The sequence below is a fragment of the Falco biarmicus genome, chromosome 8 (assembly GCF_023638135.1).
Source record: "Falco biarmicus isolate bFalBia1 chromosome 8, bFalBia1.pri, whole genome shotgun sequence".
NCBI classification, from domain to species: Eukaryota; Metazoa; Chordata; class Aves; order Falconiformes; family Falconidae; genus Falco; species Falco biarmicus.
Window position 1 is genome coordinate 46957465 of NC_079295.1, and position 18346 is coordinate 46975810.

General features: G+C 41.5%; 1 protein-coding gene across 1 annotated transcript in view; it reads right to left on the minus strand.

Moving 5' to 3' along the window:
• The window catches only part of CTNNA1 (catenin alpha 1), a 122889-nt gene that overhangs the window by 82480 nt on the left and 22063 nt on the right, over positions 1 to 18346 (minus strand). The window contains exons 4-7 of the mRNA XM_056348510.1: positions 14644 to 14810; positions 13748 to 13867; positions 11451 to 11717; positions 8588 to 8791 (exon numbers count right to left, since the gene is read on the minus strand). Of these exons, the coding sequence (XP_056204485.1) occupies positions 8588 to 8791; positions 11451 to 11717; positions 13748 to 13867; positions 14644 to 14810 (758 nt within the window). The remainder of the gene's footprint in view (positions 1 to 8587; positions 8792 to 11450; positions 11718 to 13747; positions 13868 to 14643; positions 14811 to 18346) is intronic.

Genomic DNA, 18346 nt, shown 5'->3' on the forward strand with positions numbered 1-18346 from the left:
ATTCAAGTTAAGAGTTATTACTAGCAATTTTGCACCAAACAAGCAGCAAAAGCTGAAGGTAGTAGATAGAGAAGAGCAATGATTTAAGGTTTCAGACTGCTAAGCTTGTGCTGGAACTAGACTTCAGGTGTGAGTATTGGACTCCGTTGGGTTTCCTTAAGTTGGCATTAAGCCAGCCATATGCTTCTTTTTAAGAAATACATTTTCACTGCATAGCACAAACACTGCCTTGGGCCTGAAAAGTATTGAGGGCTTTTAAGTTGTGCCACTTGTGTAAGTGAACTGAAAGCCTCAGCAGAGCTGGCTGCGCTGACCTTTACCACCAGCCACCACAATCAACCACAGCTCAGGTGTGCTGCCCTCCCTCCCCTCTGAGGCTGAGCACCCCCACCTCAGCAGCGTTTGGGATCTCTAAACCAGCAATTCCACATGTGCATCAGGATAAGCTCATAGTAACTGCTGGGATGAGGGAGCTCTGAAGAGCTTTAAAACCCAAAGCTCAGAAGGCTCAAAGCTTTGCATGAGCTGGCTTCTGTTTATTTCTACAGGCCCTTGTATTACTTCCTAAGAAATAGAAGTTTCCAAAATGTCTTCTGAAAATGTACCCCATGCTAAATCCCAGACCAGGATGATGCTGGGTAAGCAACCTGGAAGCTCATTTCTGTGGCCTGAAAATGCCTGATGCAGTATGAAATTCTCATCAACTTTATCAGGCTTCACTCAGAGTAAATAATTCAGCATACTTCATGTCAGCCTGTAAGCATTAAATTTCAAAACTGTATCACTTCAGAAATGTTTTGTTTTAAAAACAGCATCTTTGTCAAACTGATAATGTCTATGGAAATTAGTGCTCAGCATAACAGCATAGCTCTCTTCACTGAGCAGTGAAGTCCATGACAGGAAAATCCATCTAGGCTTTCAAACCATGTCCGTCACGTCAGCATCCAAGCATCTTAAACTGGCAGAAACAGTATTAAAAAAGAAAGTGTACATTATCTCAAGGCAGAATTTTTATCAGCATCTTTATCATAAATACAGATCAGTCTGCCATTGTAATTCACATCTATTTCCACAGAAATAGTTGCTTTCATTAAAAGGGCTATGCAAGAGCCCTTTCAAATATAGAGATACTTGCTGTAAATAAATTTTACAGTCCTGTGAAGATTCACACTTGTTCATTTCCAAACTTGGATCCTTGATGGAATACAAAGCTGTGCCTATTAATAATGTTGATCCAAAATCATAATGAGAACACACCTCCATTCTGTAAATCATAAGTGTGTCAGGAGTAGAAGTAGTATTTGCTAGTAGTTCCGAAGACAATTATTTCTCCCAAAATATACTGAAGAGATAAGCTGGGCACTTTCTTGCCCATTCATTTTCAAGCATCAGAGTTGCTCACAGAAGCTTAGGGAACAAAAGCAAAATAGCGCAATTAAGATGAAGGAAAACAGTACTTGGAGTGGTACGTTTCCATAAGCACACTAAACACAGAAATGGGGTGCAAACCAAGCATCTAATACGTTACAAGACCAGCAAGTCTAAAACCAGAAGTATTGAGACCTACTTCAGACATCCTCACCACCCAACCACACTGGCCAGCTTGCAAGGGCCCTCACTAGGCAGCATAGTGCAGCAAGCTGGGGTTCATTCACCTCACCTCCAAGTTGTGCTATATGACTGTAAATTAGATTAAAATATAACATTAAATACAACCCCACACCCAAAAACAGGCAGCTATGGTACTCAACCACTTGAGGCCAAACAGACGATGGAAACTAGGGGGGGCAGGGGGGTGTGCGGTGGTAGAAATCAGCTGAAGTAATCTGTGCCTGGAACGCCTGCTCCAAAACCAGCCCCCAATGGTTTTTCTCCATTTGCTGCCAAGCACCTCTAATGCAATCCAGACAGTCAAGGACACAGTCAGAATGTTAATATGAAAGCATTAAAATTCCCATTGAAATAGGGCCTGTCAAGCTACTTTATGTAACATGATTTATCGTTTCCAAATGTAGTAACAAGGGATTTTATTGTACAAGAGCATGTTGTACACAATGGGGCCCTGGGTTCGTATTCCACGCTAGCCAAACTAGAATTTCTGACAAAGTTTATGCTACTATATGTCCGAGTTACTGGTGTGTGTATGAAAGGGTTGCTATATGCATTAGAAATTGATGGGGTACAGAATAGACTTAAAATGAGAGCTCTCTGCACATTTCTGTGCATATTAAATAGAACCGGACACCTCTGATCACTGCTGCTGAACAGCTCTGAAACAGTGTTTATGGAAAGAAGCAGAACTGTCCCCATCCCTCAGGGCACTTCCATCAAGCAATAAAAATGGACTGTCAAAAGCTTAAGGAAGCTTTTATTTTCAGCCTTACACATCAATCCTATAACTGATGTTATCAAGTTCAATGTAGTCAAACTGAGAGCAGACTGGAAACTTCTGGCTAAGTTTGCAGCAGATGGCCTGCACTTTCTAACCTGCTAAACCTAAAACTCAAAAACCACTATCTCCTAACGTTTACCATATTTAACACAGGAACTAAAATCAAGGCAAGCTGCCCAAGTTCTGCACTAACACCACCCATGGAGAGTTACAGCAGACAGCACATATCCTGTCACGACTTAAAGTCTGTGGATTTATGTGTCTGTAGACATTTTCTTACCTCTCCATTCTACTTATCAGCTTCTCAGAAATGCAGAAATATTTTAGCTCTATCAGCCCACTGCTCTTTTTTATGCATTTGCTTTAAGTCATTTAGATAATGTAACTGCAATGAAAACTACACATATAAATCTGAGGCAGAGCCGAGTAGTACAGAAAAGCAGAGACGCTGACAAGAATTGTACTTGCTCTGTACACTGGGAGAGGTATCGCACCAGCTGCTAAGGCAAACGCATCGCTGGGATAAACTGGCAGTAGTGTCAAAAAATATTCTGCTTCACAATTTTTACTTGGAGCAAACTGCAACCGGTCAACATCTACCCATACAAGATTACGGAGTTAGACAAAAAGACTGTAGCTGTGTGTTTCGTTATATTGCTGCACTCGGGATCCTCTCTTTCTTGTTAACTTCTTCATTGGTGTACCTTTAATCTTGAACACCATTCAAGAAGATGCTTTGTTCTGCCCTCTTCCCTTGTCTAAGTCTGGTATCAATGTCCAACTAAACTCAAATATGCTTTGAATTTTATTTTTTTTTTCATTTAATTAATAAAACACACACCAAGAATGCCCGACTGCAACAGATCACACAAAGATCTGGATCTTGCCAGCAATTATTTATATTACAAACACTGCTACAACTGATGTGGTCAATTTATTGTATTCCAGACAGCTGATCTCAGATCCAAGACCTTGGACTACTCCGCTTTCATAATGCCAGTCAGAACAAATAATGAATTTTTTTAGGCCTTCCCATTCTTGCTCTGCCATTCAGCACTAGCAGTAAGAATCAAGTTTACTCCAAGTAATAAAACCCAAATGCATACAAACATTTGTATTTGCTATTTCAATCCAGGAGGGATCTGCAATGCAAGTTTAAAAGGGAAAACTATTTTCTGTTGGAATTGTGAGAAGTGAGCAAAAGCCATAATGGAAACCAGCTCTCCCCAGGCGAAGCTGAAGATGAGGGGAAAAAGCTAAAGAATCAGATGCTACAATTAAGGGCTGAACAGCTGGCATTTTAAGGAATGTGGCTTATAAACCAAGAGGCTGGGTAATAAAATGGCAGTTGAAGTTCAGTGGACGTAAGTAGTAAGTGATGCACAAGCAAAAAGACCATCTAACTTAACATTCACAGGAACAGACTCCTACCACTATGACTCAGAATCTAAATCTTGATGGTAGTGAGGTGGTTTGACCCTGGTTGGATGCTGGTGCCCACCAAAACCACTCTATCACCCCCCTCCTCAACTGGACAGGGGAGAGAAAAAAAATAAAAAAAGGCTCATGGGTCAAGATAAGGACAGGGACATCACTCAGCAATTACTGTCACAGGCAAAACAGACTTGACTTGGGAAAAACTAGTTTCATTTATTACCATTCAAATCAGAAAAATCCCCCTACTCCTCCCTTCTTCCTGGGCTTCACTTAATTTCCCGTTTCTCTACCTCCCCCGCAAGCAGCGCAGGGGGACGGGGAGTGGGGGTTACAGTCAGTGCACTACAGTTTCCGTCGCTCCTTCCTCCCCCCGTTCCTCCCCTGCTCCAGCGTGGGGTCCCTCCCATGGGAGTCAGCTCTCCATGAACTGCTCCAGCATGGGTCCTTCCCATGGGTTGCAGATCTTCACAGGCTGCTCCAGCGCGGGTCCCCCACAGGGTCACCAGCCCTGCCAGCAGACCTGTTTTAGCGTGGGCCTCCCTCAGGTCACAGCCCACTTCGGGCTCCCACCTGCTCTGGCATGGGGCCCTCTCCGGGCTCCGGGTGGGGATCTGCTCCACCGTTCACCTCCATGGGCTGAGGGGGACAGCCTGCCTCTCCATGGTCTTACCCATGGGCTGCTGGGGAATCTCTACTCTGCTGCCTGGCGCGCCTCCTCCCCTCCTCCTGCACGGACCTGGCTGTCTGCAGAGCTGTTGCTCTCACACACTCTCATCCCTCTCCCCCACTGGTGCAGACCCCCCCTCCTTCTTAATATGCTATCACAGAGGTGCTACCACCGTCGCTGATTAACTCAGCCTTCACCAGCAGTGGGTCTGCCTTGGAGCCAGTGGCATTGGCTCCATCAGGCATGGGGAAAGCTTCTAGCACCTTCTCACAGAAGCCAACCCTGTAGCCTCCCCACTACCAAAACCTTGCCATGCAAACCCACCACAGGTAGCCATTTCACTGAGGTACCACCTCAGTGCTCAGCAGCTATCAGAAAGCAAATCGAGTGTTAGACACTGTCAGTACAGACTAAAGAACACCTCCAGAACATACCGTGACACTGCCTGAATCCTGAACGGCAGGTGCACTTCTGGTCCCCCAAAAGGAAATATGAATTCCCCAAAGGGAATCTGAAAATCCAGACAAGGTGCAAGACGAGATTGCAGAATGTGCCCACATCAGCATTTCGGCTCAGGTTAGAACTGCACTTCTGAAACTCACCTCCCCGTCACCGCCACTTTGTGCGCTGCACTTTGCATCTCTGAGCCTTCCTGGGCCACATGAGCTGGATCCTCTGAGTGAATCTAAACAAGGAGACAGCCACTACCCGCAGCAAATGCCAACGAGCACCCACTCCACAGGACCAGACTAAAATCAGCTGATCCAAGTGTCCACAAAATGCAGATAAGCACAGGCATACAGTCCTAATTCACTCTACAAATCCCGTCCTAATCCACCACGCTGTTTGATAGTGAAGGCACAGCCAACGCTGAAAGGTGATGTTGCATATCTTGTTTATGACAAGCACCTAATAAAAACAGGACATTTCATTCTAGGGAAGATAAAACCAATGTCTCCTACATGATATGGCTCTGAAACAACGTAACTGGCATAAAGGAGGAGCACTGAGTACCTGCTCAGCGTCTTTTCCTAAAGGAGATGCAAGAAATGTCCAACAAAACAGGCAGAAGGTTGTTCTGCTTCAAAGCAAAAGATGTTTCTTCACACAGCACCTATTTAAGCAGGAGAAGTCCTTGCTAATGAAGATTATGCTGTAAATTTATAAGGGTTTAGAAAGAAGCAATACAGATTCGTTGGGGGAAATTAATTCAATTGGGGGAAAGTCCATCAAGAGCCATGAAATGCAGTCAGCAATGCTAGCTCTGGAAGTATCTGAAATGCAGACTGCTGGCAGCTGGGGGATACTGTGGGCAAGTAAAGCTACACACCTCTCGTTATTGTCCCCTCTCTTGTAGGATCCACTACTGACCGCTGCCAAGACAGGATACCAGGCCCCGATGTACAAGATTTAGTCTGACCAAGTTGGACTACTCTTGAAAATGGCAAGACAGTTGTGCTAGATGGAAAAGGAAGCAAAACACACACCAATCTAAGAAAAGGGAAACAAATTTCTGTAGCAAACTACTAACAAGCAAATCTTGCATTTCTTCTAGGGTCATAACCACAGGCTTCATCACCACGCCAGCAGATGCAGCAGGGGTCAAGCGATCCTACAATTCAGTTTATTACTGACAACTGTTACTCAGACAGAAACTCCTGCCACACACTGTAACACAGCCTGTAATGCTTGTAGGCTCAGACCCTTGGGGACAAGCCCAGAGAAACAGTTAAACTGTGGGTCCAAACACTACACTTTTTAAGTTGTACGCTATCAAGAAAATTGTGCTTTTATTGCCAGAAATCTGAAAGGAATCCCCAAAAGCTAGAGGAAGTCACTAAAACAGAAGACATTTAAAACTAAAAGGGAATCTGCCTCAAGACATTCCTGTGCTTCAACCTTTCCAGTGTGTTCCTCATTCAATTTTCTCTCTGAATTTTTACACTCAGCCAATAAATACCTCTTATTCTAGCATTCACATAGGATTTATGATGCACTGCAAGTGCCGTGCAATTAACAGATTTAATGCCCAATTCATTTCCTTCTTCAAAGGGAGGCTGAAGAAAAGCGTAAGAGGAGTCGGCTGCATACTGGAGCCGTGGGTACATCATACATACACATTTCCTCTACCACTACTGTAAGTCAGCACATCCCCAGCTCTTCCTGTAGATGTATCAAACCTTTTTCACCATTTAGATTCCCAACTATTATTCATTCTTCAGCTTAATCATTGAGGGGTTTACAGTATGGATTTTTTACACACCATCCCACATTTTCACCATAATTTATCAATTGCTTTTTCCACTCCATTTCACTGAATTTCTAATCTCATTTCCCCAACTACACTGTCTACAATCATAACATAGCAGTGACTTTAAAAAATTCAGTATGCTCCACTAATTTCACAATGTGTTAAGAGAGATAAAAGAGAGAATGCATTCTTTCTATCTCAGCATGATGACTTTACCTTGCATATCAGAGGCAACAGTACACAGCCAGGGAGGAGGACAGGCATTTCTGCGAAAGGAAGTCAAAGCTCTGCAACCCTACACAGGTAGTAGTGACCAACTTCCAGTGAGAGAAATTATACCAACTCTTATGTGCAAGACCGAGCATTTCCATCTTCCACATTTTTAATTAGCATTTGGTGGATGTTTTATTCTGAATCATGCCGACAGGGCTTCATCTAGTCCAGCAGCACATTCGTTCAGGAAATTATTACAGATGCATCATACTAATAAAACACCCTGCTCTGAAAAGAATTTTAAATGACACAACTTAGCGGTTTGCTTCCCAGCTGCTGTCTTTAAGTTCTATATAATGTCAATGCTGAGCACAAGCTACTTTCACAAGCAATTAAAGGCAGACTACATGAAGTACCTAGCTCAGCCCACAGGCTATATAAGGCTTGGCTTTCAGTTTTGTTCAATTACTTTGTCCTTGTCTTTGGTAAACAGAAATCCTTGTTTTACTTACTCTCTACCACACACAGCACCTGTTCTCCAAACTATACAACCCTAATCTGCACATGGCAGCCTTTGGACCAGTTCTACTCTACGCTGACATAGTTTTCACCTAAAAATCTGAAGGTAAGGTACCCACCACAGTAGTGCTCCTCAATAAATTCTACTGTCTAGAAAAAAGGTATTTGAACCAAGTTTCACCTTAAACACGCCAAAAAGCATAAATAAAGATTTCTCTTCATCCCATTAAGATTTTTTCAGCCAATTTTACTTGTGACAGTGCAACAAGCCATGTGGTTTGCTTAAGTTGTTGCTATTTCTGCAACTTTATTTCTGAAATCAACTTCAGCAGTACTTAAGTTTAAAGACTAGATACGGTCTAAATCCTATGATATCCCAACCTAACCTCTCAACACAGTGAGAGCTATTCAGATTAAAACCCACTGGGATAAGAACACAGAGGCAACAGAGGGCAGAGAAGTCCAGCATTATATCATGCTTCTGCATTTGAGGGTATCTTATCCGCATGACATGACACTCCAACCATAGAAACATTCTTAGGCTTCAAATACTGTGTGGATGTTAAATGCCTAAACACTGGGGGGGGGGGGGGGGGGGGGGAAATGCTCGGAGTCCAATATTTACACCACACTGTTCTCAGGATTTCTTACTAAATATTTAAGTTCATACATCACCTCTACTCAAACTGAGTAGCAACAGTAATGAAACTCTACTCTGAGAATCTATGCCTGTAGTTAAAGAGATGACAGTTAAGCTTCTCGAGCTTCAACAGAAGTGAAGTTGCACTACTTTTTCCATACAAGTTGAATTTCTATGCAAACCAGTATTAACAGTCATTAAATAAAAACAGTGCTGAAGGGTTAACACTGTGGTGACAATAGTTGCCTGTAAGAAGACTAGAGATCAATTTTAAGGTAAGTATCATTGACAATTTAGGTATATTTGAACCTGCCTCTTGACCAACCTTTCAGGCCTACTGGTTACTGCTCAATTTCTGTTCAGGAACTGAACAAACCAGCTTCAAGACACACAGCTTCAATTCCACATTTTAGATTATCACACTGAGTTAAAAACCACACAACCTAAAACGGAACGGAAGATACTCACATTCCCCATGTATTCTGAAAGTAGATCCTGCAAGGCCTGTCGCACTGCATTACACTCGGCAACTATACGTTCCCGTCGGTCATCACGTGTGCAGGATGAATCAGCCATCAGGGCTGCTCCGCTAATGATGCTCTCCAGGCGCTCTTCCAGGGAAGGCCTAAAACGTTCTTCACTGAAGGTCGATGGATCCACGATAATTTGTTTCTAGTAAAATAAAAGTTTTAGAAATTAGTAATCAGACCAAGCAGTAAAGTACTGGTTAAGTCATCAAGACAACAAACATTTACAGCAAACCCCTGATCACACATAAAAGGCAAACACCACACAATTTTGGCACCAAGGATGATTTTCATGAGTAGTTTTGTAAAATTACTAAAAGGTTCCCCAGCAGATTACATTGCTAGTCATTTCTTGTGCTGCTTTGACAGCTAAACAAAACTTGGCCACAGGAAGCCTTGTTACATGAATGGCAAAAATCAAATGTGCCAGCACAAATAAGGTTCAAAATACAGAACTCTTCTTAACTACATGTCAATCTGGACAGGCCTTCGCTAGTTAACTTGTCAGATATAATTATCCCATCATGAACAAAAGAAACCACAAGGAAAACAAACATCCAAAATTAGCCCTACATACATAGTGATCTGTTGTCCTCATTTATCCAGTCTTTCTTCTCTTCACCGCTATGTAGGTAAATACAACAGCATTTTCAAAAATTCTTAATGTGAAACATCAACACGAATGTTTCAAACAGCACAGAAATCAATTTCTTCATGGCAGAAAACCATCACAGGTTTATCTTGACAAAGTATTAGTAAGCACAGCTCATACTGAGACTTAAGGCTGAAACAGCACTACTGACACAAGGGGTCCTGCACCACCACCCCTACAAGTTCACCAGGAAGCCACAGGGTAGTATTTATCACTTTATAAGTACTTTCAGGTGATTTATTTAAACAGGTTTGCAATTTATTAAGGAAAAATTATTCAGCTATTTCAAGGTTTGATAGTTTGTTTCGGGTTTGGGTGGGTTTTCTTCCCACTATGGAGGTGGGAGGGGAGGACATTGCTGACTCTGTAAGAAGAAGCCCCAAATTTTTTGAAATGGAAATTTTCGCAGTCAGTTCATGTGCCAGCTAACCTCAACAGCAATGTCACCACCACTACTTCTTCTGCCAGCCAGCACATTTTGTCTCCCTACAGAGTAACCACGCAGCCTTCACAGTAGGATTAGAACATGGCATGTGTTCTCCAACATGCTCCTCATTTTTCCTGAAACTTTCAGCTGTTCAAATAATACAATAGTAGTATGCTACAACTCCAGAACTGCACCATCAGAACCAGAAATAATAATTATCTTGTTATCTTCTGGTAGTCATTTAATATTTTGCCATCACGGTAAAACACGTTGGAGTATTTGGGGGCATTTGTGTGCAAAACCTCTATTACAAGAGCACAAGAATACTCAAACATTAACAGGAAATGAAGTGCAGGGATAACATCTGCCAAGACCTGAACACATTTGTTTTGTCAGTCTCCTTTGGCAGGAATGAGACGACAAAGCTATTGCACACAACATGCATTGAAGCTGGCCTGCTGAATGAGCCCTGCTGCTATTAGAGAGCCTCACAAAGCGGAACTAAAAGCTTAAAAGCTCCATGTGAACCGCAGCACTCAAGTCTCCGGCCATATATTAGAGGGTTCATATAGTAAAATATGGCCATATATCAGAAATCACATTAAATGGTTTGAGCTAGATAAGCCAATCCATGAACCTGAACTGAATTGTTTCTTCAGTCCTGCGTACCCCAGTCAGTCCTTAACACTGTGTACTGTTAGAGGACCTGCCTTCCCTTCCCAGATACCTGCTCAAACCTGCAATCCCTCGGGTGCTGACCTGGGGCACGCTCTTAAGGTCTATGTAGCTGAATATACAAATAACGGAACTCAAGAGAAGCTGATTTGAAGCTGAAATCGTAGTCACAAAGATTAAGACAACCATGACATCCTCTTGTTACCTAAGGGATCACATTGAAAGGCTTCACACTGGGCACCGCGAGAACTCAACTAGTACTTTATCCTGGTAGAAGAAACCTGGCAGAGAAAGTAGGGGAGGAACAGGAGTGGTAAGAGCAAAAAGGAGAAGGTGAGCAATATCTGGCAAAACCAAAATGTATTAAACACCTTTTGAATGATAGCTTTGCAATATTAAATAAAGTTTTAGAGGTAAGTTAGTGCCAAGGTGTTTAAAATTCAGAGGCTGAATCAGTGGTACACACAGAACACTGGCTTCAAAAGGGAAGTGTTCTCAGTAAAAATGCATGGCTATCCTCAGCAACTTACTGAATGCAAGATAAAGAATATGACAGATCAGTACAACACATCAGTGTGAAATGACTTCATCCCTAACCAAAGATCATATTAAGCTTCCCACTTCAAGTTCCTCTCAATAGGCAGTTTGGGCAATTCCAAATACATTATTCACTTTTAATAAGTCACTTCTGTCATCTACAAGAATGCATTACATAAATATATTATGAAATAATCAATTTCAAATAAACCAAGGGCTTACATCTAACATAGCAGTAGGCTAACTGCTATTTCAGAGCTAGTTTAACTTGACAGCCTTCAATCAACAAGAACCACATATGTAACTTTCTATATTCCATCAATCCTAGTTCGGAAAAACACTTTTTAAAAAAATTAAAGCCTACTTTACCAGGGACTTGCTGTATTTCAGTAGAAAATGATCTTTCAGGCAATATGAATAAAACCAAGCTGTTGCTAGTAAATCAGGTGAACAAACACAAAAGCTGAAGTTACTTTTTTTTTTTTTTGTTAACATAAAGGGTTCAAAACTTACATCAAAGTTGTTCAGAGCATAAGCCAGCTCTCCACCTCCACCCTGCTGCTGGGCAGCATCATCTGATGCAGTTGCCTGAGCTGCATTTGAGATGCCCGTCACTGCCTGCTGAAGCTGTTTGTAGATCAAGTCCCTGTTAGCTTTGTAAGCAGCTACATCAGGGTGCTGCAGACAGGCCTGGGACGCCGTATAAAGAATGGGAACGTTCTTCTGCAGAATTCCTCTGGCTGCTGCCATTTGATCACGGTGACCCACATCTTTCAATTCCTATTAGGAAAATTAAAAAAAAAAAAAAAAAAAAAAAAGCATTTGAGAATATTCCTCACACTTAACATCCATACATTGGCTGCTGGGATTTTCAAAAGACAGGCAGGTTCTTTGCCTAGTATGCTCAAATCTGTCTTCTGATTGAGTACCCTTATTCTTAAGGGCTCAATTAATGTCAAAACACAACAATTTTATAAAAGACAAAAAAAAAAAAAATAAAGATAAGTACTGTAGGGCAATCCACAACTCTGCAATTCAAAAATCTGAGGTTGGATTTGTGCTCTTCTCCACAGTACAGGACTAGCATTTCGGAAGCTGGTAAAACCTGTAATTCAGGAAGATACAGAAGCTGTGAGCACAGATTTTTCTCCCCACTCCCTCCAGTTTACATCTGAAAAAAAAAAAAACCACAAAAGAAACTTAAATCCTCAAAATGAAATACCTTACATTTTTAGATAAACTAAGGACCAAGCTAATTTTTAACTATCAAATTAACAAGAAGCTTGCTCTGCAATACTTCCTGCTCTTGCACATGAGAAGCAAGATCCTCTTTAATTTAAACTCCTAGACTCACAACCAGACTGTTTTCTTTAATCACACCTTGAAGATGGAGTTTACTTTCCTCAAGAGACTAAGGTACTTAATTTTAGAAGAACAAGTATATCATCTCATTCAACTTCTTGTTCACTTCCAATGAGACGAAATTAATCCAATGACTGTAATTACCACTAATTTAAGATTAGCGAGCAAGTCCATATGTCTTTTCCCCAACACTCACTGGTACAATTCTCTAAAGCACTATCACCTCCATTATGGAATAGAAGCAGTATGATTAGATAAAGCTTCTGAGTCCAGCACAAGCCGTAAGTTTATAAAAGGAAGAATGAACACAGTTATTAGCAGCATCGTAAATTTCAAGTTACCTCTTAAATCTAATGAAGAAGTGATGAAAATTAAGACTGCCTTACTGAGAAAAATGGGAAAAAAAATATCTGACAGACTCTTCAAAATGAATGGATAATATGCAACCTTTAAGATACACACTAAGCAGGGAGGGCACTCCAAGCAGGCTTACAGATTTACAGATTTAGTATAGCCACTTCCCATAGCGTGAAACAATCCATCACAAAGCAGTTTAAGAACATTTATTGCATTGCCATCACAACCGTACTTCCATTTACTGCAATCAGATTTCAGATACATAACCAACTGGCAATCCATTTTAGACTGTACCCAATGTTTTTTCAAAGAAGAATCTATGCAAAAAAAGCAAGCAGTGTCAGGAGGTGTGTAAGCAGTTTTGATTTGTACCTATCAGCAGAACAAACAAACAAAAAATGCTCTACAAAACTATGGTATTTCTGATAAATGGGACTGCCCACACTCCTGCTTCCTTTTGAAAACTTACCTACACAAGAATGAGTCACAACAGTGCTGTTGAACAGAACAAATTTTACACATAATTTAAACACAAGCTATCCAAACACAGAACATACACATAACAAACAGGATTTTAAACCCCTCCTCAAATGGGCATTTCAGTGCAAGACTAATCAGTATCCTCACTCACTTTCTTGGAAAGGGTTTTAATTCTGTGCCCAGCCATGGCTTTGCTCCCTGTTTAACCGCACACATCAGTCCATACGTGTGAACTACAGAGGCAGTGTGGTCTAGCGTGCATCAGGCACCGAGTGACATCTCAGTTCTCTTACCCACACCTGCACTGCTTCAAAATGGGAAGTGCAAGGGTTGGGAAGCAGCATTTCATTGAGGTACTAAAGCATTAACATAAACAAATGCTACTAGAACAAATTCCATCAGAAGCACTACACTACAGCTGAGCAGACTTTCTGCTTACAGGCAAGCTCAAATGTCCTAAACACAGCTGAGTACAAAGTACTTGGCAATAAAAATACAGTAAAAAAAAATATATTAGCAGCAACAGGTACTGCCTAAGAGCAGCAGGGCTGCCTTATTATTTTGAAAAAGAAAAAGAAGGAACAACGTACAGAAGAAAGACATCACTATACCTGTTGTCTTTTGGCTGCCATTATGTTAAGCTTGTCAACTTCTGGTTTGAGGGCTTTGTACTGGATACCCAAATCCTGCTCTGTGCCAGCATTTCTTAGTTTCAAGATACCTTCTTCCACCTAAAAGAATATATAATCACATATTTTTCCAGGTAATACAGTCCACAGTTGAGGAAGTAATTCAGAACGTACTTCACAGCAGCCAAGAGAAAGCAATCTTTCTCTCCCCCCTTTTCTCTTCTGGGGAGAGATACTTCAAAGGTTAGTACTACTCAAGGCTTAGCTACTGCTTCATAGTCACCAGCTACTAGAGACAGCCAAGTGCACACATTTGAAAAGTATGAAGGAGCCCAGGGCCCTGGCAGTAGCCATTGAAGGGCATGAGGAGAGTCCTCAAAGCCCTGATGCAAAAGCAGGCCCAGTATCAAACCTCATTTCATTTCAGATTCTGAACAAACCACCCACCCACACTTTTGCTTGTGGGAAGAAAAGGCTTCCTCAAATCTCCACATTCATTTTATTTAGTCTACCAAGGCTACTCATCCCTAGTAGCTACAAGGGAGTACTTGTTATAAAAAAGCCAAATTATTTCTTTAAGATGAAAAAGCCGGTTATCACCTGCAGTTGCAGACGATAGCACATTTAGCTTCAATACTAGAAGTCCAGAATGAAGTGCAACACAATGTCAAAAACTACTGACATCGAGTGTAAAAACAAGTGACAAAATACCCATTGCACATGTCAGGAAAACCCCTAAAAGCCTCCCTGCTCCAGAAGTGAGCTGCTGACAGTGCATACACCAGGGTCAGCACACATGTGTGAAACAACCCACTTGACAGAGCATGCCCGGTGTGCCAGGCACAGCAAAGTGAAACCGCAGAAAGAACTACACTTACTACTTTAAGTTGAACGAGCAGCTTGTAGACATCTGCCATGTCAGCCAAAATCAGCAGTCGAGTAACAGCAGAAAGGAGGGCACGTGCCGCACGGACCATGTTTCCTCGTTTCACAGAGGAGCAGGGGTCATCTGCAAACTCTCCTGAAGCGCTCTTCATCAAGTCACCTGCACAAGGGGAGAAGATGACTTTAACATCACACAGCATTTCTTAAGGGGCTGTAAGGATTCCCGGGCAAGCCAATCTAAGTCTCGAAAACAAAACGTGTTTGCTTAAACACAGCCCGCAATCAAGATTGCATATAGCTACCCTTAAATACGGTTATCACACGGTATCGGGGTATAGGGGCTTGTGCAGGGAAAAAGTGCTGGGAAATAACGCTTTGGTCCTTACTTCCAACTGTACAGGTGTTTTAACGTGCCAGAATCCTCTAGAGAAGCGAATTCAGCATGCCTTCGCTATTACATGCAGGACTGCAGTTATTTCACAAACTACAATGCTTTCAAAGCTTCAGCAAAAGCTTTGATTTGTGTGCGTGTAGGAGTTAAGCACTAAGCAGCAGAAAGTACTGTAAACACACAAGGAAACGCCACAGCCCATGGGACTGTAAACAACTCGGAGCGATGACCTGGCTGGATATGCCCTGGTTTGCATTCAAAGCAAGGCACCGCTTAGTAAAATGCTTCAACATTTCATAGCCTGTGGGTCTGCATCTGGTGCAGGAGGAAAGAATTTGGGTTTCAGATGGTAACAATGCAATTGGTTAACTATGAAAAGCAAAAGGCATTTTACACAGCTAGAGAAATTCCTCCAGAAGGCATTTGGAAAGCACAAAAGTAATGTCTGCATATAGTCACAGGAGTAAATTTGGGCTATCTCCCCCCCTTTCTGAGGCAGCATTTTGCTTCTAGTACCACGGTTCCTACATAGCAGTAAGTTTTGGAATCCACATTATTATTCTTGGATCTCTTTGCATTTCAGAAACATTTGGTGAACAGCTAGGATTTAGTTCAGAAAATGCTAGGTACTCAAGGCCAAAGATTTGCAGGCAGCTGGAGGTGGCCAGAAAGCAGACAAACTGTGCTATAACCAACTGCTGTGTCAGAGGCTTCCCGAACCTGTATGAAAAAGCATCCGTATGGCCAGATGCCAGACAAAACCAGCACATCTGCAATAAGAAGAGAACCATGAATAGTGCTTCACCAGTGAAAGCTGACAGTGATTCCCATCATGCCCACTACCAAACAAGTAGCAAGATTTGCACTAAAATCTTAAGATGATGGAGCATCATCATCCTGCCGCTGGCATGCCTGCCTGCTCCCACAGCTAGGCAACCAGTGCAGCATATCCCCAGTATAGGGGATGTTTCAATTTTAACAACTTTTATATATATATACACACTATTATTTTAACTACTCAAGAATACCTACAACTGGAGAGCCTGGGGTTAACCATCCACATACTTACCATTAAGCAATCAATATCTTGCCCTGGAAGAGCTTCTAGCATCCAAGCACTCCACACCTTCATAGCTAAATACAGCCCAAACACAGCTGCCAGCCTGTCCAAGCAACTTCAACAAAATATTCAATTTTGTTCAAATGCTCCCTCCTATGTAACACCCTTCCATCATCTTAAATAATACAACATCTCAAGATAAAAAATATGCTACTGCAGTACTGCGACATATGAAAGCTTCTGTCCAAGTACAGACCACCTATAAATATCAATCAAAAGCTATCCTTTACTCAACTTGTTGAGAAACATAACTCATTATTTTAACAAGTGTTAAAAGCCTCAGACTTCCAGATGGGTGAAAGACATCTCCAATGCTGAGAAACTGCAACCAGCCATGTGATTATAAAACCCCTACATAGCCGACAACCCTTTATTCCTTCTGGAAGAAGCTAATAATAGCGAAATTAATATCACCACCACAAGTATGAAATCCATGAACAATATCAGGATTTAAGGATACATGCCAGAACCAAAATTCACTACCAAATATTTCCTCCTTGATTTACTTATATGCAAAATTCCCACATTTCCAACTCCCAAAAGAGAAGAATGTTGTTTTATTTTCCATTTAAAATAACTTAAGAGAGTTGGCCACTCACTTCATCTGAAGCCCAGAAACTGCTAGCAAGTCTAAAAACCATAATTATCCTCTACTCATCTCTTAAATTGCAATCTTAGAAGCCAGTCCTGAAATAAAATGCTATTCCTTTTTACTTTAAAGGGAGACTTTAAAAGATTTAGTGAATTTCAAACAGCTTGTCAGGGTGTCAAAAAATAACCAGCTTCCCAGAATTAAAGGAAGATTATATTTAAAGTTGTTGCATATATATTTTTTTTTTCCTTGCAAATTAAAGCAAGCTGGCTTTCAGACTTTTTTTACAAAGAAAAAGCAACAAGGGGTAGGGTTTTTTTGCTAGATTCAAAGGGGAACTCTGCCCTGGCCTAAATATGCAGTTAATGCATTATGTTGCACATTAGTGGTTCAAGTTGGATCCAGCATAATCTTATTTTCAAATCTGAACCATAGGTAACACAGCAAGTTTGAGAGCAGGATTTCAAGAGTTAAAGAAATACACTGCAGAAGAGTCAGACAGGCTCAGATTATACAGCTGGTACAAATTCTTATATGAGTAATCTGTTTTTCCAATATAGCCGTAGATTTTCACTAGATATTACAAGGGGAAGATAATAAAACAGAGTCGAGAACAGAAGAGGCAACAGTAGCCATACTATGATCTTGTCAATAAAGCACTAAGAATTCAATTAAATCTAATGGAACAAAGCCCATTTCAGAAATAGTAAGATTTTAGTCCATCAAAAGAAAATTACCATTTTCTAGTCTCATTCCCACCATGCCCACAGGGCCTGACAGCACATTCAGACAGCACTATTAATCCTCCTCAGCAGCACGGTACACGATGACCATGACAGAGAAGGCTTTCTTGATATGAACACTGAAGGAACGGGAAAGCAGTAGAGAAGACAGGCAAGCCAAGGCAGGGAAGACCTAGGACACACAGAGGCATCGATGCTTTTTTCCCCCCAAGCTAGAATAACCTTGTACCCTTCAGCATCTTCCAATACAAAGCCTGTCTCCGGGCTGCTTTGCCAGCAGCATTACAAATACAAAGAGTGCCACCAGGCCATAGCTCTCTACCTGCTCAGAACACCCTTACCACAGTTCCCTAGAGATTCCCTATTCCCCACTGAAGTGTGAAATCAAGAGTTTCTACTCTTCTGGATACTGAAGCCCTATCTTGCCTCTCATGCCACCTTCAGTGTCCACCAGATCATCACAACCGGCTGCCCTTGCTTTCTACCATAAAGGACAAGGCCCTGTATCTCCTTTTGCCCTATAAATGTAGGAGTCTATACATAAAACAACAAAAGCTTCTGTTGATCTTGTCTTCAATTAAATCCATATACTGCTTACAATATTCCTACTGTTTGCCATGAGCCATCTCAGAGCTCTCTTTGGTTATGGCTTTTCAAAAAAATCTCGAGTCCTTCACTGGAAGATTACTTCTAATACAAGTGGTACACTCCTCAAACGTGCTTCTTGCAGGAAAACAACTGAGAACTCTTTACATCCTTCCAAGAAATTAAGCTAACTGGTCACAACAGAATTTAAAAGTTGGGATTTTCCAAGAAGAATGTGGTGTTCAACGTGAAATTATTCTGCAGC